We start from the raw sequence: 27,737 nt of genomic DNA on the forward strand, positions 1-27,737 counted from the left end.
TCTAATTTAGTCAGGGCTTCAATAATTATAGTAGTTTAAAAAAACAAATGCATTTTACATATTCTGTACAATAATCTTTTCAATTACACGTTTTTTTCCCCTCCTTTTAGTTCAGTGCTAATGAAATAAAAGTAGTCAATTGATTTAACAAATAAAAACTGCCAACTATTTATTACTTATATGGCAGAGTCTATGCTACTTCTATGGCAGTAATACACCCAGGAGTATTATAGCAAACACTGTATCTATAAATCTTTATTGGCTAACATTTATGAATTTTGGGACTATGTTCAGATATCTATCTTGTTAAAAAATTAAAAACACTTAACATCTCAAAAATTTCCTCAAATCAAGCTCAATAATATACAAAGGATATTACAGAATAATTCTCATTTCCAATTCAAAGCTATCACTATTCTGCAACTCTCCTAAGTGAATTAACATTGGACAGGCTTCAACACTACAGAAATACCTAAACTACTGGGGTTTGTCTTGGCCTGGAATTGCAGAAGAAATTAATTCTATGCTGAATTTGGGTGAAAATTAAGGTAAACACTGAAGGTACTGTGAAGCAAAGTAAATCTGTATATCTTATACATTTCTTTAAGTTAAGTAAATTTTGTTAATTTTCTTTGCCAACAGTGAAAATATGAAGTGCCAGCTAAATTAACATCTTTTATTATGTATAAAAGGCACTATAGGGCTTCCCAGGTGGTGCAGTGGTTGCGCGTCCGCCTGCCAATGCAGGGGAACCGGGTTCGCGCCCCGGTCTGGGAGGATCCCACATGCCGCGGAGCGGCTGGGCCCGTGGGCCATGGCCGCTGAGCCTGTGCTCCGCAACGGGAGAGGCCACAGCAGAGGGAGGCCCGCATACCATAAAAAAAAAAAAAAAAAAAAGGCACTATATATTTATGTGTAGTATAAATACATGTAAATATTTATGTATAAATTCAGACTCTAAAATCTTTATTTGGCACAGCTGAATTGGGCAATTAGAACACAATTTCTTTTCTTCAAGTTCCAATATTTCTTCAGCTAGTATTCTCTGTATTTTTTGTTAGACTAATGAATGCATGGCTTCAACTACTTTAGACTTTACATGTAGATAATAGCAAGAGAAGGCACTTTATTCAAGATGTAGAAAACACGGTAGGCCAACAAACCTTCAGCCATTTTACATGCAGGAAGTTGAGCATGTAAGAGAAATTTACCATAATGTTATCTCCTTCAAGGCGTGCTGAGTTTAGTTGCTTAAGTGCATAGGTAAGAGACAAAGAACACATTATACCAATGAACACAGTAAAACAAGTTACTTCTGCACACTAAAGAACACACAAACAAGTATTAAGAACCGATAAAATGGTCTTCTACTTAAAAAAAAAAAAAATCCAGCTACGGAATTTCATATAATGGTACCTGTTCAATTTTTTCAAAAGATTCAATTTTCAAAGATAAAAAACATGGTTGATGCTTGATTTTAAATTAGAATTATTCAGGGAAAATGCATCACCTTAAAAACTGCCACAATTTCCTAAATTTTTATTAAATTTTCACCTATGAAAGCCATTCTGCCTACCCACAATTTCCCTATTCAAAGATCATTTCTATTTTTATTAATGTATGATGCCTTCAACCATGTTCTCTTTCAATCAGCCTCACAGGTCTTAGCATACCCTGAAGAAATATATGAAAGGCATGTCAATCCTTGTATTTTAATAAACTTTAAATTCTAATATATGTACATTTAAGTTAAGGTTATATGATGGTGCTATAAATTCACTCAGTTTGCAGATTAAAGATGTAGACTGCTGTGGAAATGCTTAAGTGGGCAGAGGGACATACCTGTTCTGTTACTTGAAAATGTATTTTCCATCATGTTTGGATACTCAAAAGTAACAGATGTCTAAACCTCTCGATATCAGAGAGCTTTGAAACCAGATGATTTGTTTCTTCCCATTAACAACACTCTAAAATGATTTTTTTTAAAGTTTACATAGACTAAGTTAGGTTAACAAATGTCAGTGCCTTATAATTAAATGCAGATGTTATATTTGTTTTTGCTTCTCTGATGTAAGTTTTATACTATTTTCAAAGCTGTATTTTTGTTCATCGTAAAATATTCAGGGAGGTTTTCTCTTTTCTGCTCAATTGGTATATTTTTGAGAAATGTCTGATGTTGCTTTACCATTCTTCAACACATTAACTAATAAAACAGATTAGTAAAATAGCAATATTGAATACAGGCAGAAATATTTTACTGGTATGGCAAAATCACCAAAAAATTCAATCTACTATACCAGATTGTAAACTGAGGGCAGCAGAGATTTTGCACTATTTATATATGAACTCCTTCTCAGCAAAGCACCTTGTACAAAATTAGCATTCAGTAAATCAGTAAATTCAGTAAATTCAGTAAATAAAAACAGGTCACAAGAAACTAGTAAACAAATTTTTTAAAAAGTGCTGACATGCACAGGTCGCAAATCTTACTTACAGAGGAACAACTAGTCACAAAACAATCCGAGGAAATTTACAAAGAAGTAAAATCAAAGAAAAGTCTGAGGTTACAGTAACCTCCTCAGCCACCAACTAGGAGCAGGAAATGTGTCAAAGAAGAAAAAAAAAAAGGAAAAACAAACTCCTAGTGGTTTCAATTTTTCTGTATTCTTCAAGTAAATGGAAGAGAAATACAGAGAAAGAAAAAAAATATCACAAAATATAGGCATGCCTCAAGGCTTTATGTGATAACAAACTAAGAGGACTTTTCCTTTCCAAAGTATTTCAGACTTACTGCTATAAAGTTTGAAGAAAAACAAGTTGGTTATCTAGAGGGAAAGAACACAACTAAAATCAGGAAATGTGAATTTTTGTCTAGACTAATATTTTAAATATTTGGCTACAGTTAAATTTTGTTTTATGCAATACATAAATTCTAGAAAAGCTGTGTACAAACACAATTGTTGAAAAATTCATTTGTATAATATTTTATTTTTAAATGTAAATTCTCATGGAAAAAATTTTATCCTCAATAATACACAGCACAGAAAAACTGTCAACATCTTTTCTGGATATATCAAAAGGAAATATCTCTCAAAATTTGTCTACTATTATAATTGGTTCCTACACATTTTAATAGCAGTGGTAAAATAATTTAGAATAATCATAGGACCTGGTATACTGTTAAATTTATGAACTCTCTGGCATTTTTCCAAGTAAAAAGTAGACTATCATTATTCTGTAATAGTGCTTGTTAAAGAAAGTTTTGTATTCTTATTCCATAATCACTGGGCACATATAGACATTTCAAATAAAGATATTCTGTTCTAACATTTATTTCCAAATGATCCTTATTTAACATTTTTTCTGATTATGAAATTTGTATCTTAAAAACCAACTCATATTTTACTATATAAGTTTATTGTTAGCAACTTAGAAATTAATATCCTAATTTAGAGTCTCTTGCCATCTATGGTATTCATCTGTAAAGTTCTAATTCTGCAAAAAGCTTGTTTAGGGAAGTTAGGCTGTTCTTTATGATGATGTCATCATAAATTCTGAGGTGAACTAGCCAGTGATTTTGAAATTAATGTCTTTTCAAAGATAGCTCTTCTCCAGCAGTTGCTAATACAGAATCTCCAAAAGGAGAACTGTCTAGAAGAAAATAATTTATTCTGCTCATATAAGGTGTTGGGTAATCTCATAAGACATCACTGTCCAACATCAAGTTACCAGTTTTAAATTTCACTCTAAACCAAGCCTCAACCTTTTCTTTCCCCAAACAAGAGAGCCACAATAGACTTCTACCAGCACTGTGGTAATATGCTCCTAAGGCAATGATTCTTGACGACAGTAGTGGTAGTGAGTTGGGAACAGAAGGCAGTGGGAATGTCATGTCTCTTAACACAACACATCCCTTAGCTCAAGTTAAGAATGAACTTGTTAGCTTCATCTAATAAATTCATACTTGTTTATATTGTACTATCTTAAAGGTGCTCCAATTCAAGTCTGATTAATCTCTTCAAACTTTGGAAAAGAGACATAAACTATATAAATACTAGATTAAATCAGAAGCTTATAAATAAAATCTTTAAAGTTATTAAGTTATATATATATCCTCACATATACATATATATAAAATCATTGAACTACTATATTTAATATATACCCACTTAGTCTTAAAAGACTACTCTGAGATTGATTTTTATGAAAAATATACCAGAACTTATTTATCCATACAGGTTTCCTCCCCTTCAAAACAGCCACCTGGGACTCCATGTTGCCGCTGTCTGAATAGTTTTGCAACTATTCTTGGTGACAACTCCTTCGGTCAGTTTGAGTCCCATGTGGAAAGGGAGTCACATCTAATTTTTAAGCTACACATAAGCATTCTCAAACTTGATTCATTCTTATCTTAATTACTATCTGTTTTTCTATTTCAAATATAATAAATCTATCTCCAGAAGACTTATTTTCCATCACCACTGAGGTTATTCAAAAAATATGACACAGCTTTAGGAGCTCTTATAATTTTTGTTTTTTCGCAACATGTGTATCACTAAAGTAAGAATATTGCCTCTTGACATGACTACTTTTCACTGATTTGAATGTATTAAGTTCTGAAAAGTTTGTTTAAAAACACAAAAACAATACTCTAAAGTGATATTCTAGCCTTAATGATAGATTACAGCTTGCATGTTATATGAGTGAAATCTTTTACAAGTCTTAAAGTTATTAACCTAAAATATTGTTCTATTAAAAAAAACACTACTTACTGATGCTCTAGTTTCTGCAGCTTTTGCCTTTTTTAGTCTGGTTTTTGCAGCATCCAAATCCAGCCTCTTATTTTGTAATAGTTTCCTTTCTTTCTATAAATATAGGAAAGAAAAAAAAAGCCTAATGATGCTAAAAATCCAGTAAGAGCATACACATTTAAGGTATTATTCTCCATTAAATACATGAATCATCTGATAAAGATCTATGATTACAAAATTGGCTATAAAGTGACGATTCAGGTATCTGACTCAATTTTCTCACTATTTCCAATTTAAAAATGATGGAGACATTCTAGATATCTGGGAAAGATGGCAGGTGATGGTAGAAAAAAAGGAATATTAGTTTTAATATTTTGTGATTTTGCCCCTCCGGGGAACATATATTCTTGGTTGTCACAATTGGGGGAGGGATGTTACTAGCATCTACTGGGTAGAAGCCAGGGATGCTGCTACACATCTTTGTGGCCTCTCCCGTTGCGGAGCACAGGCTCCGGATGCGCAGGCTCAGCGGCCATGGCTCACAGGCCCACCCGCTCGCTCCGCAGCATGTGGGATCTTCCCGGACCGGGGCACAAACCCAGGTCCCCTGCATCGGCAGGCGGACTCTCAACCACTGCGCCACCAGGGAAGCCCTGCTACACATCTTATAATGCAGTATAGCTCCCACAACAAAGAATTATTCAACAGATAATCTAGGAAGTGCCTATGGTGAAGAAGGTAGAGGGCCCAGGGCAAAGCTCCTTGAAATCCTGTGCCACAGCACCAGAAGCAACTCTATTACTCCGAAAACAGAATTTCAAATTTATAGAATGAATAATGAACAAACATTAGTATGATATCTTAGAATTAGTACGATATCTTAGAATTCCTCATAGGAACATCAAGCTTCTTTATAACAGGTAAGTTTGTAAGAATTCACTGTTTGCTTTATTAGTTCTTAGAATTCATATATCAAATATCATCCTATTGACAATCTAATATCTTTTCAATCGTATTTCATCTTTGTGGTTTTTTCTTTGTCTCAGGTCAAACACTTTTTATTCACAAATTCATTGTAAACATATTGAGTTTCAATAATATTTTGTAATAAGAAATCTTCAAATTAAGTTTGAAGTAGTATTTACAATAAAGAGCAGTCTTGCAAAAATCTTAGGAAAAAGATATCCACCTAGAACTCCACTCTCCATCACTTAAAAAACAAATTAAACCAAAAAAATAATAGATTCACAGATTAGGTTTGGGGAAGTGATTTTTTTTTCTTTATTTCAGCAATAAAACACAGCTGTGTGAAAAGAAGATAATAGACTTCTAGGGATACAAAAAGACAGAAAGGCTAATAGCCAGAAATATAGCTTCCAGTAATTGGGATTCTGGCTCCCAGTTTAAATGAACAGCTATATGGCTATACTGTGGTGATAAATTGTGCCATATTTTAATAATCATTCCAGGAACTTCCCTATAGATTTTAGTGCTGCTAACGAACAAGAATGGATGTAAAGACACCTCAATAACACTACAGGGACACAAAAGTGGAGTCCGTGTCATTAATAGTCCTTTATTTTGGTTAGTTTTGTGTTCTGTTGGAATACGCATCTAACTAGATTATTTAATTTTTCTAATCTGCTACATCTACAAAGTCATTAAGAGGGCAAATTATTCATTAAAAACTGTAAGTATATACCTAAATTATTTTACTAAAAAAATGAACATTTTCCAACTCACCCAGGTCCCCTGCATCGGCAGGCGGACTCTCAACCACTGCGCCACCAGGGAAGCCCTGCTACACATCTTATAATGCAGTATAGCTCCCACAACAAAGAATTATTCAACAGATAATCTAGGAAGTGCCTATGGTGAAGAAGGTAGAGGGCCCAGGGCAAAGCTCCTTGAAATCCTGTGCCACAGCACCAGAAGCAACTCTATTACTCCGAAAACAGAATTTCAAATTTATAGAATGAATAATGAACAAACATTAGTATGATATCTTAGAATTAGTACGATATCTTAGAATTCCTCATAGGAACATCAAGCTTCTTTATAACAGGTAAGTTTGTAAGAATTCACTGTTTGCTTTATTAGTTCTTAGAATTCATATATCAAATATCATCCTATTGACAATCTAATATCTTTTCAATCGTATTTCATCTTTGTGGTTTTTTCTTTGTCTCAGGTCAAACACTTTTTATTCACAAATTCATTGTAAACATATTGAGTTTCAATAATATTTTGTAATAAGAAATCTTCAAATTAAGTTTGAAGTAGTATTTACAATAAAGAGCAGTCTTGCAAAAATCTTAGGAAAAAGATATCCACCTAGAACTCCACTCTCCATCACTTAAAAAACAAATTAAACCAAAAAAATAATAGATTCACAGATTAGGTTTGGGGAAGTGATTTTTTTTTCTTTATTTCAGCAATAAAACACAGCTGTGTGAAAAGAAGATAATAGACTTCTAGGGATACAAAAAGACAGAAAGGCTAATAGCCAGAAATATAGCTTCCAGTAATTGGGATTCTGGCTCCCAGTTTAAATGAACAGCTATATGGCTATACTGTGGTGATAAATTGTGCCATATTTTAATAATCATTCCAGGAACTTCCCTATAGATTTTAGTGCTGCTAACGAACAAGAATGGATGTAAAGACACCTCAATAACACTACAGGGACACAAAAGTGGAGTCCGTGTCATTAATAGTCCTTTATTTTGGTTAGTTTTGTGTTCTGTTGGAATACGCATCTAACTAGATTATTTAATTTTTCTAATCTGCTACATCTACAAAGTCATTAAGAGGGCAAATTATTCATTAAAAACTGTAAGTATATACCTAAATTATTTTACTAAAAAAATGAACATTTTCCAACTCACAGCAATTGTTTTGTAATCTCCTTCTATAAAGTTTCTTAAAGGAGTGAGAAAATTTAAGGCTGATGTTTGAATCAGCTCTCTGTCTGCTGTTCCAATTCGTTTTTGTGTTTCTCCACATTTAATAAGGGCATTACCTGCAAAGGAAAAAAGTTTGGTTTTTTTTGTTTTTTTTTTTTACCATTGTCTGGTAATGTCAGAAAATCATGTTAAGATAAATCAGCAATTTGATCTGCCTTAAAGTCAGTTGTTACTTGTTTACTTAAGTAAAAATCAAATAAAATTAACTGTAGTTAAGGTAGTTTTATTTTGAAAGTAAATTTAAGATTATAAATATCAAAATGAAAATGACAAAGATGAGCTCCTTATCATATCATAGTTAATTGTACCAACTCTACCAATGGGACAAAAGAGGACAGATACACTAAAAAACACTTATGGTCACACCTCAAATAGTGTAGATATATTTATAAAAGTATAATTCTTAAAATATTTTAATAAGTAGATCAAGTCAAAATTCTTCCGTTTCTGTATTTATGCACTTATCTCATGTCTATAAATAAGAGTATATATTTGTATCTTAAGTTAAAAAAAAAAACCTATGTTTTGCAGCACATATATACCCTAATATTTAAATAGGACAAATTCAGTAGAAAATAGAGAAAAAGAAAGAGAACCACAAGATTGGTTCTACTTCCAGTTCTACCTCTAATAAGCTTTAGTTCTGTGGATCTTAATTCCTTCATGCTCAGATAAAATTAGATCTGATTGATAAGGAAGGTAATAATATAACATAATTAAGAGCTCAATTTCTGGATACAGATCTACATTTGAATTACTAGCTGTGGATGAACTATGTAACCTCTCTTAAGACTCAGTTTCCCTGTCTTTACACAGAGATAATAGAATTTACAAGTAGGATATAAGTGAGGATTTACCAATACATATATTGTACAGTGCTTAGCCCAATTCCTGAAATATTCAATTACTAATACTAATTTATTACTAATACTAATCATCTATTACTAATACTATTATCAATTACTAATAAATAGATTCACAAAGCCCAATTCCAATAATCAGGGTACATTCAATGGAATTATTAGAAGTGCAAACAGATTAAGCAGGTTAAAAAGGAAAATATTTAGAAGCTTTTTGAATGTTCACGCTCCACTAGGTCTTCAGCTTGGTGAAGGAAAGGGCTGGGTTTTCATGTACCTTTATGACCCCAGCATCTAACTGAGTCTGGCACAAGAAGGCAATAACAACTCTGATTGATATATGAAGTTTTTATAAAATTTATAGTTAAAATTTAGAAGTAAAACTATAGAAATTTTAAGCATTTTCAGACTTCTGAAAGAATTATATTTTGAAGAACACAATAGTTTCAAAGTTGTACAGCTATAAGCCAGTTAATGGATTAATAACATTCATTACACAGTACTTAGGTTATTTCCATTTGACATAAATACTACTAAAACTAAGTTAATTTAGTCACAGAATTTATGTGCTATTTCATAAATCAGGACAATATACGTAGAAAATCACTTAATTTACCTATCATTTCATATCCAAATAAGGAAAAATTTCTTGCAGAATTCTTAATAAAAAGAATTATTAGCCATGAATAACAGGAAAAAAGCTATAGAAATCTGAAATAATCTTATGTTCTGAGAAAATTAGATTTGAGGGGTAATGATATATAACTGAGCTTCAAAGTTATACATTAAAAAAGTCACTACAGTAACTAAAAAAAGCTGGCATAACTGTGAAACATAATAGAAAATTTAAAGCATATGAGGAAAATAGAAATAAAATGTCATCCAAACATTGAGAAATAACCATTGTTAACATTTTTGTAGTACTGACATTACTTGGGTAACGAAAGCACTAGTTCAAATACTTAGTATGTGCCAGGTACTTTATTATAGAAATAAATCCTTAAGAAAGCTTAAAAAAGAAAAATCAACTAGAGGAGACATATATAAACAGAGACTGCAATATATCACAAGAAGTACAACAGAGGTGCTGTAAGATTCAATGGGAATACCTATTTAGACCTAAAAAGATGTGACTTCTCAGAATATATGCTTAAATATATTAAATACTAAGTTACACTGTATATATTTAGTGGTCACCTACATTTGTCACTTCATCCAAAATTTTAAGACAAAAAATTTGAAGTTAAAATTGATTCTACTAATATTAGGTAAATGTTAATGATGTCTCTAAGTAAAAATCTAGGAGTAAAGATATCTCTTATTGGACCTTTTGCCTTTCACTTACCATAAGCTGTTCCAGGGCCAAACTCAGTCCCTGCATCAATCATATATTGTCCCAAAAGTTCTGGGTTGTTTATACGACTTGGAGCTTTTCTATCCAGTTTCTCATAAACAAATTCTTCTATCCTGGCATCTAGGAAAAAGGTTTAAAATTACCAATGATTTCAAAAAGCTAAGCTATTTGAAAGATTGTTTTGTTCCCCTACTAGCCATTTATCACCTTGTAAAATAAACATGAAATTAGTATGCTTTCAAGTATATATCTTAATATATAATTTTTCATTTGCATGTTAAGAGTATTACATAACTCTAAGAAACTTATATTTTAAAAATCTGATAAAATATTTTGGCACAAAAATATTTAAAATAAAGTAAAACTATTATGAGTATTTTATAGGATTTTACGTTCCAGAAAGGGTTGGTATTCCTTTAATATCTAGTGAAGTTGCCTTTGCCCCATTCATATACTGTCTAACTTTTAACTTTGAATATACGTACACAATTTTAAAATCAGGGATTTCCAGCTATAAAAATACGGATATAAGGTACCTAGAAAAACCAAATAGTCACATACTTCTGCCACTATTATTTTGCTTTAGTTTGCTCATATGCTCAATCTCCCTCTTAGAAGCTAAATATTGGGAGTTTAAGGAATGGAACAAGCAGATTTGGAATAGTCTACAGAGATCAGCAATATGATTCCTTGGCTTAATTTTATTTAATCATGTTTAAAGTATATAAATATCTGAGCGCTCAAAAGATTTCACCATTAAAAATAAGTTTAACTTTGTTGTAAAGAAGAAACTAACACACCATTGTAAAGCAATTATACTCCAATAAAGATGTTATAAAAAAATAAGTTTAAAATATAAAAGGTTAAAAGCAATAATAGGAATTAGCATAAATGAAGAGGAAAAAACATCTGTAAGATCTGAATAAACACTTGATTATAATACTTAAGAAATTCACATTTTTACATTGCTGCCCACCAGTGAGATATTTCAGAGGTAAATAAGAAAAAAGTCAAAGTTTCAGACTTTTCAGAAACAATGATTAAACATAAAATTACAATTCCAAAAGAATCTCAGTTAAATAGGTTCCTTCTAAGCACCTCACATAACTCCTCCACAAGCGGAAGTGTCACACAGTACACTGAAACTTTCAAAATAAGCTGAACCAGTAATAGAAACACTTCAGGAGTTGGCAAAAGTGTTAATTTTAATACATAAAACAGGCTGTTGGAACAATACTCGCTTTTGTGGTAGACTCTGGTGCACCATCAAAAGAGTTTTTAAGCAGGAATTTAAAAACCTTTAAATTAGTTAAAATCAAAATGAGTCAGTTCAAAATATAACCACTGAGAAGATATTAACTAAATTGCAGAACTTCATTTTCTGACCGTGAGAGTGATTCTTATCTTTGCCATCTATCTATTTGGTCAAAAGTTTAAAGTTGAATCCCATGTTGATTTCATTCAGTTAAAAAAAATTGGTATATTTTAAATAAATGTTTCATTTCAATAGGGCATTAAAAGGTCATCATAAAATCTTAACAAAAAATGCAGGCAATTCTGCTATAATACAATGTATATTTCTGAAAAATCCTAGGTTCTGAAAAATCATGCACTAAAAGTAACATGGCTTACAGGAAAAAGAAGGCTGGGTCTGACTACTCAAAATCTGTGTAACTTTATAATGAGAGCATAAATAAAACACACAAAAAATTCTGTTACTACTTTAGACTTAAAACACTAATGTAAAACTGTATTATATGAGCCATTGTAACTCCCTTCTACCGGCATCATTCCCGTTTACCAGTTGAGTGTGAGCTTATTTGCCAATCACAAAAACATGCTGTAGAACAGACTATATTATTTGAGGAACTATGGATAGAGCAAGGAACAAGAGGAAAAACGTCTACTACTTTCTTTTCTCTTTCTTTTTTTTTAGGTGCCATGGTATATTATTTAAGTAGCCTTAAATGAATAAGAAATAACACATAGTATCCAAAGACAACAGGCCTCACTCAAAGTATAAAAGGACTATTTTAAAGTCACCACAATTTAACTAAAATGACACAGTATTACTAATATTTGTATAGTGCTTGAGGTTTACATAATAGCAACAAAATTTAACGCTTGGAACTTTAAGTTAGTAACTTACTTTAAAGTAAGTTTATGGCATTTCACAACATGGTCACAATAACACTGGGGAAAAGGGGAAGGAAAGCAGGAATTGTTATTGTTGCTTTTGTTACACATGGTTCCAGTTCAAGTTCCACTTCTAATTAGCTATGCTACACTGAACAAAATGCTAACTTGTGAGTTTCAATTAAAACAATTATTATGCACCGATGTTATTGACTTAGGTGATCTGAAAAGCTTTATGGTGTTGTCTGAAAATCAAACGGAATAATTTATGTAAAAATGTAAAACTTAACATAAACATAAATAGTTGGTAACTACTTAAGTTTCTACATAATTTTTCCTTAATTACTAGGGACAATTCTCCCCTGGATGAGAAAGGAAGATTAATTTATCTACACAGGCTTTCGTAACTCTTAAAATTCAAACTCCTTGCCTGAAATTGAGTTTTCAAAAGGATTCTACAGAGGCCTGAAAAATGTTACTTGTCAATTTGTTAGAGGGTATACAATGAAGTGTTTATCACTCTCTTCTTCACCAAAAGCACACACACAAAATAATTATAGACCCCAAAGCCATAACCAAAAAATGTTTTCCAAGAGGCATTAAAACTTTTTTTAAAAAGCATTAAAAAAACCTATTAACAGTACCTTTTAATAAGATTAGTCAATAATGGAGACAAAAGATAAAAAATTTCTTACTTGGATTTGGCTGCAATAATACTTCAGTTTGTTTCATTATTTTTTCTGTCCATATTTTGGTACATTCAGCTTTGCTAAGGAGGTTCTCTAAGTGAGCATCCAATTCTGTCTTCTCTGCCTGGCCAAGCTTTTCTTCTGTGAACTGTTATTGATTATACAGTTAAAAAAAAAAGTTAAATATACCCCAAATACATTTTAGGAATCTTTATCAATAATTAAAAAGAAAACTCAAATCCAAACAATCCCGGGCATACAAATAATTGTCTGTAAACTGTTGTATATGAATGCTCCTTTTTGCCCCTCTGGTAATTTATCCATAGCTCTTTTGTGGCACTTAGGATAATCCTATCCCATAGTTAATACATATCCTTAGTTCTGCTGAAATGGTGTGAATGCTACAGAAAATCTAGCATACTGTCCTGTATATAAAGTATATAAATATTTCTTACATTATAAAGGTAGGATAACATAGTGGTAAGGAATACAAGTTTTGAGCCAGCTGGATCTGAATTCAAATCCTGACTGCACTGCTAACTGTGTGACTTGAGCAAGCTTTTGAATATTTTTTCCTTAGGTATCTTCCATCGCAAAAGAGAGACAATACATATATTACGGTGTTTTAAGAATTAAGTAAGGGTATGTATGTAAATCACATTGTTCAGTGCCTGATAATTATTATTTTGAATTTAAAAAGGGCTATTTATGTTTAATGTGTCTTTGTATCATTGGCACTTTAATCACACCTAGTTAGATAGGCTTTTATGGGATGTTCTGGGAAATTATCATTTAAGTTGTTTCTTCAAAATATGTTCCAGCAATTGATTTATGGACTAACTTTTGGAACATATCCTATTCATACTACTGAGGCATCTTTTAAAGATCATAAAATGTAGTTAAATATACTCACAACATATCAGTTTTTATTATCCTTAGTGGTTTTTGAGGAAAGGCAGCATTGCCCATACAATAACAAAGAGGTAAAAGTATTTCTGGGTAGATTTTATAGAGGCTTCTGGACACTTTTAATTAAATACTAGAAGCAATGACTCAGGCTGTTTATCATGCATAATTTCCCTCTATAATATGTGGTTTCCCATCATAACACAGGTATATCACTAGCACTAATTCTATACTCATTAGTCATGACTCATTTCTGGATAACAAAATAGAATGTTCACCTTTAAAATATCTTCTGCAGCTCCATTTTTCTGAATTTTATTATCTGTTTCTTTCAGCATCCTTCTTGGTCTAATACTTTTAATTGATTATCAGTTAGCACTTTTAGCTTTTAGAATGTTTTTCTTACACTTCTGGTACACCCCCACTAAAGGTTTTATTCAAGGCCTAGAAATAGCTTCAATAGCTTTTGTAAAGCTTTAGAGGTCTTTTAAAGACTGGCCTGTAGCCAAACCCTGACCCAATAGGTGGAACTGAGAATAGTAGTTCCAAAGCTATTGCCTAAGCCTGTAAACTTGCAGTGTACTGTAACCAAGGATAGAAGAGGCATTGGGAAAAAGATCAAAACTCTGACCCCAAGGTCAGCTGGGTAACTATGCAATCTAATTCTTAAGAGAGAATGCTGATATTCTTTACAGATCCCTGAAGATTCTAAGCTGTAGACCTGCCAAAGGTATACATTAGAATTTTACAGGTTCCAAGTCTACCTCCCTTGGTTAAATAGATTATTTCCCAGATAATGCAACGAGTAGTTCAACCAAGTGAACATCATCTATAAAGGATGATCTACCAGTAGAGAAAAATTCTCCACTTAGCTCCTTAGTAAGCAAGTATATCTATTTTGTTTGTTCATTCCATTCATTCCTTCAACAAATATTTATTAAGCACCTATATACATGCTAGGCATTATTCTAAGCACATGGATTTCAGAAGCCAAAAACAGACAAGGTTTCTACTCTAAGGAAGCTTACATATTAATGGAGAAGACAGACAACAAACAAGTAATTTGACAATAAGGATATAAAGATAAAAAGATGGTGGACAGAGGACCAACACAGATGGTCCTATTGTTTCTTGATCCAGTGACTGAATGATTAACTGAGTGAATTTACGGAACCCTTAAGTATGAGTGAGATAGTCTGATTATAGAAAGCCTGTTCAGAAAATAGCAGTTCTGTAGGAAGAACCACATGAGCAATTTATTTAAGTACCAGTAATAAACTCTGACGTTTACTTGCATTTTCTGAGAGTGAAAAACAGTTGCTGTGCATTTTGTATCATGTACTCAAAAACACCTTGTCATATCAACTAAATAAGGAGAATTATTAATCAAAGATATTTGTGGAGAATACATACTTTTTCTTCAACTGTATGTGAGATATATATTTAGCATATGACATGGTCCTTGCCCTCAAGGATTTTATGATCTTAACAATATGGCTTAAACACAAACATAAAATTATGATGATATCTTTGTCAGAAGGACAAAAGACTTATTCTTCCTTTAAAACAAAGACCCCTTTCCTAATTGTCAAAAAATTTAAATTTTACCCTAAAAATTTTAGTCTTCAACTTTTTTTTTTTTTTGCGGGGGGGTACGCGGGCCTCTCACTGCTGTGGCCTCTCCCATTGCGGAGCACAGGCTCCGGACGCACAGGCTCAGTGGCCATGGCTCACGGGCCCAGCCGCTCTGTGGCATGTGGGATCTTCCAGGACCAGGGCACGAACCTGTGTCCCCTGCATCGGCAGGTGGATTCTCAACCACTGCGTCACCAGGGAAGCCCAGATTTCAACATCTTTAAGTCCAAAATCATTACTGACTTTGTAGTCAATTAGTGCTGATAGTTGTTCATTATAAACTACGTTTGATTTTAAGCATGTATTTTTTAATGCATGTATAGCACTACCATTTGATAATTAAAAACTTCCGGGAAAACAAGCTACAATGAATGCCAGAATGCAAAAAAGTCATAGAAATCCAAACCCAATGTTCTCTAAAGTATAATTTGATGTACTATTCTTTCATAATATTTCATTAGTAACCCAGTAAAATGATCTGAGAAAACAAAGGTTAATCCACTCTTTATATATTTTCTCTAAACATTGCTTTAAGAAAAAGATTGTCTTTGAGTCAGTCACATTATGCCAGGCACTGCAATCCTTCCTTTACTACAGGATAGACATGTAGGCTACAGTATGAAATAAGAAGCCTGGATTCCATGTCCTGATTTACTAGAGAGAATAAAGGATTACAAGTAAAAAGTCTGTGTGATCAAAGACATCTATTTAATATAAACTCTAACCATCAATTCTTTGACTGGGTAAAGTAATAGTTTAAACGTATTCTAAACTTCTTGGGGGCAAATGTATAACACAAACTCTGAATATATTAGTAAACTGTAAAGTAGATTCTCCTCAACTGGTTCTCAATTTTGGCTGCTCTTTGGAATTGGGGGAGCTTTCAAAAATACTGATGCTGAATCCAATTCCAAGTATTCTAATTTAACTGGACTGAGGTGCAGGCTGTAAAGATTCTTTGGGTAATTTTAAGTGTAGCTAAGACTGAGAACTACTGTTCTAAGCTCATACACAATTATTTTAAGATCAGGTTAACAAAACATGTTCTATCTAGTTGTTTACTAAATTAATGCCAACAGCACCAAAGGATGTGAACACAGTTTTGGGTAACACTAAACATGAAGAGTTTTTACAGAATGAGAAAATGTATGGCCTTTGAATGGGATATATTTTTTAGAATTTTAGAGACATGAAGTTACTGCAATTTAAATTCTATAAAAGAAATGGAATTTCAGGAGGACCTGAGAGAGTGGAATTGCATCCAGACCGGATCTGACAGGAACTGGTGGAGGCCAGCATCATAATTCATCTTTACATCTCCAGCTTAGATACACTATTGTGCTTGCTAAATTAAATGGGAAATAAAGGCCAAACTTGCAAGTAAAGTTTAAAGACCTCTTCCCCCTCAGAAAATAGCTGGTGTTCATGAAGTTCATAGTGTAACTTTAGTAGTCAGTTCAAAGAAAATGTTAGAAAATTAAAATGAACCCCCTTCCCTTAGTAATTTAGTTTGAAAATATTTTTTTAGAGAGTATATATCATTTTAACAATGGTGAGCAAAGTTCTGCTTCAATATCAGTTCTGAATTAAAAATGCGCCCACTTGAAAGATTTATCAAATGAAGAACAGTAATTCACAAAATGGATATTTACTACGAAGAATATTTAATTATGATAAATTGAGAGTAGATTATGAAGTCCTTGAGGGCAGCAACTGGCTCTCATTCAGTTTTGTATCCTTCAATACCAAGCACCTAGGAGGTACTCAATAAATATAGGTTCAATTAATGAGTTTGTTTCAGACTAGCATTAATCAACTTCAAGGTCAGCAGATATAATGTTAGAAAAATACTAATAAAAATAATTATTTAACATGCTAAATAATTCAAAGAGTAAACTTTGCATACGGATACTACTTTCTTGGCTAAAATGACATAAAAATTAAAACAAAAAACAAACAGAAAACCATATTGGATATTGTGAGAGGGGAATAAGAAATAGTTGGGGACTTCCCTGGTGGCACAGTGGTAGAGAATCTGCCTGCCAATGCAGGGGACATGGGTTCGAGCCCTGGTCCGGGAAGATCTCACATGTCTCGTAGCAACTAAGCTGTGCTCCACAACTTCTGAGCCTGTGCTCTAGAGCCCACAGGCCACAACTACTGAAGCCCGCGTGCCTAGAGCCCGTGCTCCACAACAAGAGAAGCCACCGCAGTGAGAAGCACGCGGACCGCAAGGAAGAATAGCTCCCACTCGCCGCAACTAGAGGAAGCCCGCGCGCAGCAACAAAGACCCAACGCAGCCAAAAATAAATAAATAAATAATAAATTTATTAAAAAAGAAAAGAGTTGATTCCTTTAGACATACAATCTTATTAATGATGCAAAAGCCACAGAGGGACAGAATTTCAGAGTTCTAAGAGACCTTACATAATAATTCATTACAAGAAAAATGCCACATGACCATACAAAATTGAAAAATGACACAGGAATTCACGTCAAGATTCTGTGGTCTGAGATGGACTTGAAGTTATATCTTGAGGTAAGGAAACACCACAGAAAGGGAGCAGAGAGCATTCAAGATGAGTTTAACTGTATGAACAAAAATCTAGTTAGAAAAGTACAAGATATTTTTGAAATTAAAAAAATAATTTGATAGGAATACAGTATTTATACATGAGTGAGAGAAAAGACAAGGCTGGGAGTATTTAATTCTCAATTAAGGAATCTGGACTGAAAAGGTAGGATTTGAATGGTTTTTAAATAAAGTCAACAATTTATCAAGGATATACTACCTGATCCTTTTGTGTTCTACTGAAGGCATCACAAACAACAAAAACACCCAAATGGACTGTTAGGGAATGAATACTCCTTTCATTTATACATTTTACCTTAATAGTCTTTTTAAAGTACCGAGGTATATAAACACATTTTAGAAGAGTGAGAGTGGAGTAATGGGGCCCATTTATATGATTTATTAGTTTGATTTTACTTTTTTTAAAAACAGGGAACATGTTTAATTTTTTTTTTTTTTTTTGTGGTACGCGGGCCTCCGCGGAGCACAGTCTCCGGACGCGCAGGCTCAGCGGCCATGGCTCACGGGCCCAGCCGCTCCGCGACATGTGGGATCCTCCCGGACCGGGGCACGAACCCGTGTCCCCTGCATCGGCAGGCAGACTCTCAACCACTGCGCCCCCAGGGAAAATGAAAAAATGTATAGCAGCTGTCTAACCAGAGAATGGCCTATTCCTTAAGGTATAATCTGATTTGAATAGAATTATTTAGAAATATCAAAGCTAAATTCCATTCCTACTGTTTTTATTGCTTATAATGAGTAACGGGCATAGCTCTTACACTATTCTTAGCATGAAACTTGGCACTTTGGCACTACACTGATGTCAACTCAATTTAGAGTAGGAACTCAGTTATCAATTAAATACAGAAATGAGAAAGCGGTGTTCTGTTGAATATTACCACACAGCATTCCAAATTTCACATTACATTTTGGAACCATCCTTTTTTCCTTACATATTTTATTTCAAAGAATTGTGGGGACTTCCCTGGTGGCACAGTGGTTAAGAATCCGCCTGCCAGTGCAGGGGACATGGGTTCGAGCTCTGGTCCGGGAAGATCCCACATGTCGCAGAGCAACTAAGCCTGTGTGTCACAACTACTGCCTGTGAGCCACAACTACAGAGCCCGCATGCCACAACTACTGAAGTCTGCACGCCTAGAGTCTGTGCTCCACAGCAAGAGAAGCCACCGCAATAAGAAGCCCCTGCTCGTCACAACTAGAGAAAGCCCGAGCGCAGCAACGAAGACCCAATGCAGCCAAAATTAAAATAAAACAAATAAACTTATTTTCAAAAATTGTGGAAAATGTCAAACATAAACAAAAGTTTAATAAAACCGCATGAACCCATAACCCAGCATCAGCAATTATCAACCTTCTGCTAATGTTGTTTCAACTACCCATCTTTATTTCTTCTAAAATATTTTAAAACAATTCTCAGACATGATATAGTTTATACATAAATGTTTCAAAATGTACCCCTAACAGATACAGACTTAATATAAAAAGTCACATTAAAGAGCCTGTTCATCCTGAAATTTTTCCCTTAGTAAATGGCTCAAGTCAAAACCTCAGAGTCATCCTTGACTTATCTTTCTCTCATACTCCAGAGCTACTATGACATGCAATACTGGTTAGAGTCTGAACCTCCCCTGCTATGCTATGATTATTTAAGTCATAACACCTTTTGCCTGTCCTATGGCCACAGCTCCCTAACTGGTCTCCCTAGCACCCCTGCAACCTCAGATTCTGCACTTGTCACTTCTGCCTAAAATGCTTTTCCTCCAAAAAAATCTGGGAACTGTCACTTCCTTGAGGTCTTTTCGAATTTGATCCTATTAGAAAGGCTTGCCCTTACCATCATGTCTATACAACATGGCAACAACCATCACCCCTGCCCTTAACCTATCCCTTTTGGCAGTCTTCTCCATCACCACCTGATGTATTTACTAGTTTGTCTTATCCTGTTAGATTGTAAGCTTCAGGAGGGCATTGTGTTGATTTTATTCACTTTTGTATCACTAGTGTCCAAAATTGTAGTGACACACAGACATGGAGTAGGCACTTAAGTAAGACTGAAAATTATTTGATAACTAACAGATTATAATTTTAAAACTTTTTCCTAGAGAATTTGAAACAATGAGTAATTGAAATTCATTTGGGAAGTACATCTTGAGATCTTTGTCAGAATTTTTAAATCAAGTCTATCAATTATTTAAATCAATTTGTAATATATGTGTCCTATTTAAGCAGTGCGAATTATGCACCTTGAAAACATATCTAGATGTTTGTATGTATTTATTTTTATTTATTTACTTATGGCCCCACCGCGTGGCATGCGGGATCTTAGTTCCCCCACCAGGGATCTAACCCCTGCAGTGGAAGCCAGGAGTCGTAACCATTGGGCCACCAGGTAAGTCCCTCTATCTGTATTTAAAAGAGTGGCATTACTTAGTGTCAAATCTGCATTCAGCATCTAGAATCACATGGAATCGGCACTAAAACAACACCAAAGCTCACAATATAGGCAGCCATTATCTTGCTCTAGTTCTATGATTCTTTGCCAAAAATAGTGCAATGTAAGATCAACTATGCCAATAAAACCGGGGTAAAGGAGATTAGGAAAGCAGTGATGCAATACAAATGATTTATTTCAGTATCAATTTGGTATGTCATATTAGAAAACTATTTTTGTTTTCTCTTTACAAAAGAGAATGTTGTTGCTACTATGACTATGTCATCAACTTAAACACCAGACTGTTTACAACCCATGTTGTGGTGAAATTTACATCTGTTCGTAGATTTAACTGAGTTGGCATAATGTGGGTGATGACTGTAGAAAACTGTCCAAGTTCCCTAGTACTGACACTTCCTTGATTTCTGAATACCGCGAGACGGTCAGCTTTTCCCCTTAAAGTGTATTTGAAAAATGTCCCTGTGACTATAAGCACAACATGAATCTTCCCTTTCTCTCAAACAGCCCTACTGTCAGTGCTTCCCATTTCGAAAATGAGTGGGAACCCCCCCAAACTCAGTGGCCCTGGCAAAGTCTGGACGCCAACTGGCGATCTCCATTTCTCCCGCGGACTGCCAAGCCCAGGGACCGTCTTCTCGGGGTGAGAGGACAGCAGGGAACTGTGCTGGCAGCTCTCTGGGTTGAGGGGCAGGGAAAGGAAACTTCCTTCTTGGACTCGGCGAGGAGAGTGAGAGAGACGAAATGAAAGGGTGGGGGTGGCTCAAGAACAGTCTCTGTTACGCCGCGGACTCGCAAGGCCTCCGCCAGCCCCGGGAGGGAGGTCACACGAGCACCGGCGTCGTGAGGTCAGAAAGGCGGGTGGTGCTGTGCCTCGGCCCGAAGCCAAAATCAAGGCGACCTCCAGAGGAGGGAGGAAGCTCCGGGCCCCGTCCCCACTCCGCCTCGCTTCCCTGGGAGCGGCGGTTGGGCAGGAGCGGGGAGGAAAACGGCCGCCGGGCCCAGAGGGGCACCAGGCCGCGCCCATCACCCGGGCCTTCGGCCGCAGCAGGCCCACCGGGCGGTCGGCGAAGCCGGGTGCGGAGGGCGCGGCCGCCTCGGGTGAACCCTCCCTGGCTCCTTCGGGAGTCGCCACCCCTTCTTCCCGCCGCGGTACCTGCACTGCACGACTGAGGAAGGTGCCCGCGTCGGCCGCCAGCTTCTTCACGTTGAAGTCCATGATGTTCATCCTGGGAGGCAGCCGGGCGGAGCCGCCGGCTGACCTAGCGGGGAGGCTGAGGCGCCGCGGCCGGGCTGGGGCGCCGGGCGAGTGGCGGGGGCAGACGTGGTAGGTGGAGGGAGGTGGCGCCAGTCCCGCCGCCGCAGCTGTCGTTTCCGTGAAGGGGGAGAGAGAGGGTGGGGCGAGGGGAGAGAACTAACGCCTCGGAGCCGGCCGCGCGCCCAGGCGGCGGCCGAGACACAGGGCCTGTCCCGCCGGGAGTGCCGCCACTAACATCGGCAGGGGCCGCGGTGGGCCTGTAGAGGACGACCGGGAAACCCGGCCGTGAAAGGCCGGGTCCCCGACGGAGGAAGAGAGCGCGGGCTGCGGGGCGGAGCCTTTGTAGAGGTTATCACGGGAACAGCGACCCCTTCAGGATCGCCGCGGGGCGCGCCGGGAGCTTGGCCAGTTCCGCCTTGGGGAGGGTCGTGTTCCGTGTCAGGTGCGCGCCGCTGTGCGGCTGAGGCGCTGCGTGTTTGCAATTAAGCCCCTGAGAACCAAGAGCAGAGACAACCCAAATCCCCCCTTTTTGTTTTAAGTGAAAATATGGAAGTTGTAGCATAAAATTACAGTATCTGTGAAATTAGAACCACCAGCTCCCTGTCATCTTGTAGCTCCCGCGCCCCGCGCCCCGCTGCTCCCTGACGCCTGGATGGCACTTGGCGAACGTTTGCAGAATAGGATCGAATTTAATGTCCCCACCGAGGCTGTCGTTCATTCATTCAGCATTATTGAGTATCTGCCGTGTACCAGGATTGAATCGTCCTGGAGACACCATGCTGAACAAGACTGTCCCTGCCCTCAGGAAGCTCTCAGTTTGGTTACTTGACAACCTTCAGAGACACCCCCCTCCCCCTGCTCCAGTTCTGTTTCTATTTGCTGCCACAAGGATTTTGTGACTGCCTAACGTGCTGGATTACAAGATCAACACTAGGTGCATACTTGGTGCGAAATACGGTGCCCAGGACACCAAGTGCCGGGTGGAGAACGTATAAGATGGTGAGTGAGATAGAATAACCCTTAACTATTCAGCGAGGCGAATTTTAATAACTAATGAAAATATGATGTGACTTTTAATAACTAATGAGAATATGATGTGAAATCTGTTCAAAACCCGGTAATTCCGAATGGCTTCTAAAGCAGTCTTCAGGATACAGCCTATGCTTGAACTAATTTAAAACAGGTGCAAGAACGGAGGGAGAGACGTTAGTATTTCAAGAGTAAAAAAAAGCTCTATGTATTTTGTGTCTCTGTGCTTTTGTGTTACAATAGGACTGGAAAAATGCAGGCCCGGCAGGCAATGAAATGAGCTCACATTCATGCTTCAGTGTTGTACTGAAACAGCGGTCACAGCAGTAGGAGCTATGTTAAAGGCACAAAGATTAGTTCCTAAGGGTATTATAAGGAACAGCAGATAACATAAATATTTGTGTTCTTTGTGGTGGTGACAGAAGCAACCACTTCTTTCCAAGGTAACTACGAAAGAAAGAGCCAACTCCATCTATCTTTCTTCTCATTTTTCCAGAAATATGGAAAAGGAAATATGTAATCAGGAATCTTGTTCTTTACTGTCCATTTTAGATTTTTATGTGGAAAACATTTTATCTCTCTCCAGATGTCTGTCTTCACAAGTATATTTGTCATAATCTATGTCTGTTTCTACAAAAGGAACACAACACCTTCACCATTAGAGTCCTCTTCCTCAAACTTGTAGATCTCCTGATTTGAAAAAAAATCTTCACTTGTTCCTGTTGAGCCCTCTATAGCTATAATACTGATTCTTTTGGTTCACTGACAAATTCATAGACTAGTGTGTTGTCTCTATTTCCTTACCATCCTTACCATCTTAGAATTTCCTGCCTAGTTCCATGCAGTTGATTTCCACTTCTGTAACTATACCTAAACAGCATTCCTGAGGTTGCCAGTTATCTTCCTGATAAATCAAACGGCCTTTTCTCAGACTTCTACAGTGACTCTACCCAGCTCCTTCCCACAACACACCTCTTTCCAGGGCCTTATTGTTTCCTGGTTTCCCTGCTACCTCCTGGACTTTCTCACTCTATTTTGCTGGCACTTCTGATGACTTTACTGTAAGTATTCCTTAAGCTCAATGTTTAGTACTTATTTATTGTTGTTGTTTTCTTTGATTAGTTTCTTAATTGAAACTTCAGTTATACTACTTCATTCTTTCATTCATTCATTTAGTAAATATTTTTTGAACATCTGTGTGCCACATGGCATTGTTCTTATGACTGGGAATATAGGCAACAAGACAGACAGCGCTTGCTCTCATGGGAGTTTATAACTAATCCCATAAAACAGAAATTGAATAAGTAGTCATAAGTATGATAAAATGTCTAGGGGAGTCCAGAGTGCTCTTAAATGTTCACCTCCAGCCTGTACCTAGTAACCTGAATTTTAATTTGGAGGCTTGGTCTTTCTGTAAGTGTTCCAGATCACCCTTTAACACTTTCTTTTTCTGTCTGCCATACTAACTTCTTATTCCAATAGTTCAAGGTATTAGGAAAGCAATATTTTAAAGTGCATATAAAGTGCTGAATATCTGAAATTATCCCCAAAGTTTTTAGCTTAAAAAATAAACAAAATTTTTATAAAAATGGCATTTTAGGTAGTATATATTTTAATGTTTTTTTTTTGTAGTGGCTGACAAAGTGTTCATTAACTTATGTTTAGACCAATGACATCGAAAGTGAAAGTATGTATACTTCATGGGTGTGCAAGATGATACACTGGGGCACATAAAGATATATTAGAAGTTTGGCTTGTGTTTACTTTTATCTAATAAATAGAAAAGTTTGTTTCATTAATTTTTAAAAAATACGGATTGACACTGGTGTCCCCACCTTGTGTTTATCAGATAGACACACATCACAAACAAACAAACATGAAGTATCCTAAGGGAAGAGTTGGAATTCCACAACTTGGAAGAGTTGAAATTAGTACTTTACTTTGATTATGTGCTTCAGCATATGGTTACATACTACATTGTGACTGGTTCCATGTCTTTGTAGATTATATTATCTATCTAGCTTTAACTGAATAAAACTTCACAGTAATGGACAGGTAGCCTAAAGAGTTTTCCCCAAATAAATCATCATTAAAAGTGTTGATACAAGCATAAGCAAACAGAAATGCCAGAATCGATACTTCTACTTGCTGCATTTATCAGGAAGATTGTTGAAATAGGGATTAAAAGATGATAATACTTGGTTCCAGCTTTCAGGAAACTCAGAATCTAGTAGGGGAAATAAACTTGTAAAGCAGTGTGTGAACAGTACCTGTAAAAAGCTTGTTTAAGATTGGGCAAGGGTGAGAAAGTGTAGAGGAGGTGGGTATTTATCAGAATAGGGGAGGTGATAAGACTTCTTGAGCTGGCTTTTTTTTTTTTAAACATCTTTATTGGAGTATAATTACTTTACAATGGTGTGTTAGTTTCTGCTTTATAACAAAGTGAATCAGTTATACATATACATATGTCCCCATATCTCTTCCCTCTTGCGTCTCCCTCCTTCCCACCCTCCCTATCCCACCCCTCTAGGTGGTCACAAAGCACTGAGCTGATCTTCCTGTCTTGAGCTGGCTTTTGATGGAGTTCATCTGGCAGATTGAGGCATGAGGGTGGGGAGAGATGATCACACTTTCAACTTAGAAATATCAGGTTTTGGGCAGTGTGGATAATGGGTTGGAGAGGGGAAAAGACAGGTAGCAAGAGTGATTAGGTATCTATTGCCATACTCACCCTGTACTCTGCTATCTTGAAATCTTGGATTTGGAAACTCTGTTTTGACCAAAATTCCCCCTCCTTTGATCTCTAACTTCTTTACTCATGTGAGTGTGTTCTCATCATCATCAAGGCCTGCAATCCCATGCCTTGTTTTTATTTGTCCTATTTTTAACTTTCACCAGTACTCTCAGTTCCTTTATCCTTCTGACCTATCCGTCTACTTTCCTGGTTGAATGTTTTCTCTGTGTGTGCTTTCAAACTGCCAAGCATCATTAGGGAGAATTGTACAACCTTGTAGATGGATGCTCGTATCAATGCATGATTGCTAACTTCCATTGAACCTTTATAACTACCTAAAATGCTTCTGCTTCTTCCTAATTAACTCTTTTTCAGACACTCTGCAGAGCCTACTGCAAAATTTTGCCACTCTCCTAAGATGCCTGCCTTATTCTCATATACTCTTATTTTTAGCCTTCGATACTTTTTCTCTGCAGAGAAACTATGAATCATCAAGCTATATGGAGGGAGCTCCTTCAATAAAATTCTCTTATTTCTACCTCTTATCCTTCTCCACACTCCTCCCCCAAATACTGCCAAATATTTCAAAGGAACTGTCCTAGGTGTTCTCTTCTGATTTGAGCTACTGCTTTCTTAATCTTGGCTGCATATTGGCATCACCTGGAGAGTTTAAGCATACACTGATGCCTAGATCACAACCCCAGAGCATGGACTGGGCATTCGGGTGGTCAGAAGTTCCCACAGGTGATTCTAATGTGTGGCCAAGGTTGAGAATGTACGTATCATCCTCTGAGAACTCGGTCTGCCAGTCTCTACCCTCTGCCTACAGATACATTACGTTTCTCATTTTCTGGGCAGCAACCATTTCTTGTTCATTTTAATATTTTTATGGTCTACATTCCTGGCAACATAGTGGATTCTCAAATACTCTTGTTAAATGAATAAAGTAATCAAATAAAGCTGCATACAGTTCTTTTGTGACTCCTCCTCCCCAACCTAAATTCCAACTACAGATTCAGTATTTCCAGTGCTGAGCCTACTGTAGTTTACTCTTTCTGAAAGTTACTTTTCTTTTTGGGTTTCCTGTAACTTTAAGTTGAATTATATGCACCAAGTCACCTAAGCTAGAAATCTGATCCCCTTTGATTATTTCCTCTTATTTCCCATGTCTGATTGATCGAGTCCTGGCAGTTTTTTTCCTCTGAACTGTTTCTTGTCTTTATCCTCTTTTTAAAAAATTGAGGTATAATTGACATTTAACATTATATTAGTTTTAAGTGTACAATGTAAAGATTCGCTATTTGTATACATTGTGAAATGATCACCACGATTATTCTAGTTAACAGTCACCTTACATAGTTAAAACAATTTTTTTTCTTGTGATGAGAACTTCTAAGATCTACTCTCTTAGCAACTTTCAAATATTGAATACAGCATTAGTAACTATAGTCACCAGACTGTATATTACATCCCCAGGACGTGTTTATCACTGAAGGTTTATATATTTTGACTCCCGTCACCTATTTCTTCTTGTCCCCTTCCCCCTCTGGCAACCACCAATCAGTTCTTTGTATCCATGAGCTAGTTTCTTTTGTTTTTATTTCTATTTAGATTCCACATATAAGTGAGATCATATACTATCTGTCTTTGTCTGACTTACTTTACTTAGCATAATACCCTCAAGATCCATCCATGTTGTTGCAAATGGCAAGATTTCATTCTTTTTATGGCTACATAATAGTCCATTGTGTATATATACCACATTTTCTTTATCCTTTCATCCGTTGATGGACACTTAGGTTGTTTTTATATCTTGGCTATGGTAAATAATGCTGTAATGAACATGGGGGTGCAGATATCTTTTTGAGTTAGTGTTTTTGTTTTCTTCGGATAAATACTGAGAGGTGGAATTGCTAGGTCATATGGTAATTCTATTTTTAATTTTTTGAGGAATCTCCTTACTGCTTTCCATAGTGACTGCACCAATTTACATTCCCACTAACAGTGCATGTCCCTTTTTTCCACATCCTCACCAATATCTGTTATTTGTTGTCTTTTTGATAATAGCCATTCTGACCTGTGTGAGGTAATATTTCACTGTGATTTTGATTTGAATTTCCCTGATGATCAGTGATGTTGAGCATCTTTTCATGTACCTGATGGCCATCTGTATGTCTTCTTTGGAAAAATGTCTATTCAGATCTTCAGCCCATTTAAAAAATTGGATTTTCTTTTTTTTTTGCTATTGAGTAGTATGAATTCTTTATATATTTTAGATATTAATCCCTCATCAGATATGTTACTTGAAAATATTTTCTCCCACTCAGTAGGTTGCTTTTTCATGTTGTTGGTGTGGTGGTTTCCTTTGCTGTGCAAA

General features: G+C 36.1%; 1 protein-coding gene and 1 long non-coding RNA gene across 6 annotated transcripts in view; one reads left to right on the forward strand and one right to left on the reverse strand.

Moving 5' to 3' along the window:
• Positions 1-21,896, reverse strand: part of SH3GLB1 (SH3 domain containing GRB2 like, endophilin B1) — a 35,279-nt gene extending 13,383 nt beyond the window's left edge. For 2 of the 5 annotated variants that reach the window (XM_028489193.2, XM_007107220.4), the window contains exons 1-6: positions 21,496-21,895; positions 12,763-12,904; positions 9,923-10,051; positions 7,640-7,773; positions 4,773-4,865; positions 1,212-1,250 (exon numbers count right to left, since the gene is read on the reverse strand). In XM_028489193.2, the coding sequence (XP_028344994.1) occupies positions 1,212-1,250; positions 4,773-4,865; positions 7,640-7,773; positions 9,923-10,051; positions 12,763-12,904; positions 21,496-21,567 (609 nt within the window). In that variant the 5' untranslated portion in view covers positions 21,568-21,895. Of the gene's footprint in view, positions 1-1,163; positions 1,251-4,772; positions 4,866-7,639; positions 7,774-9,922; positions 10,052-12,762; positions 12,905-21,495 lie in introns of all 5 variants that reach the window. The other 3 variants (XM_007107219.4, XM_028489194.2, XM_007107221.4) reach the window with 3 other exon arrangements.
• Positions 21,897-22,016: 120 nt separating this feature from the next.
• Positions 22,017-27,737, forward strand: part of LOC114486220 (uncharacterized) — a 106,539-nt gene continuing 100,818 nt past the window's right edge. The window contains exon 1 of the long non-coding RNA XR_003679574.2: positions 22,017-22,596. This is a non-coding gene — a long non-coding RNA (uncharacterized lncRNA). The remainder of the gene's footprint in view (positions 22,597-27,737) is intronic.

This window comes from Physeter macrocephalus, chromosome 4, assembly GCF_002837175.3.
Source record: "Physeter macrocephalus isolate SW-GA chromosome 4, ASM283717v5, whole genome shotgun sequence".
Taxonomy (NCBI): domain Eukaryota; kingdom Metazoa; phylum Chordata; class Mammalia; order Artiodactyla; family Physeteridae; genus Physeter; species Physeter macrocephalus.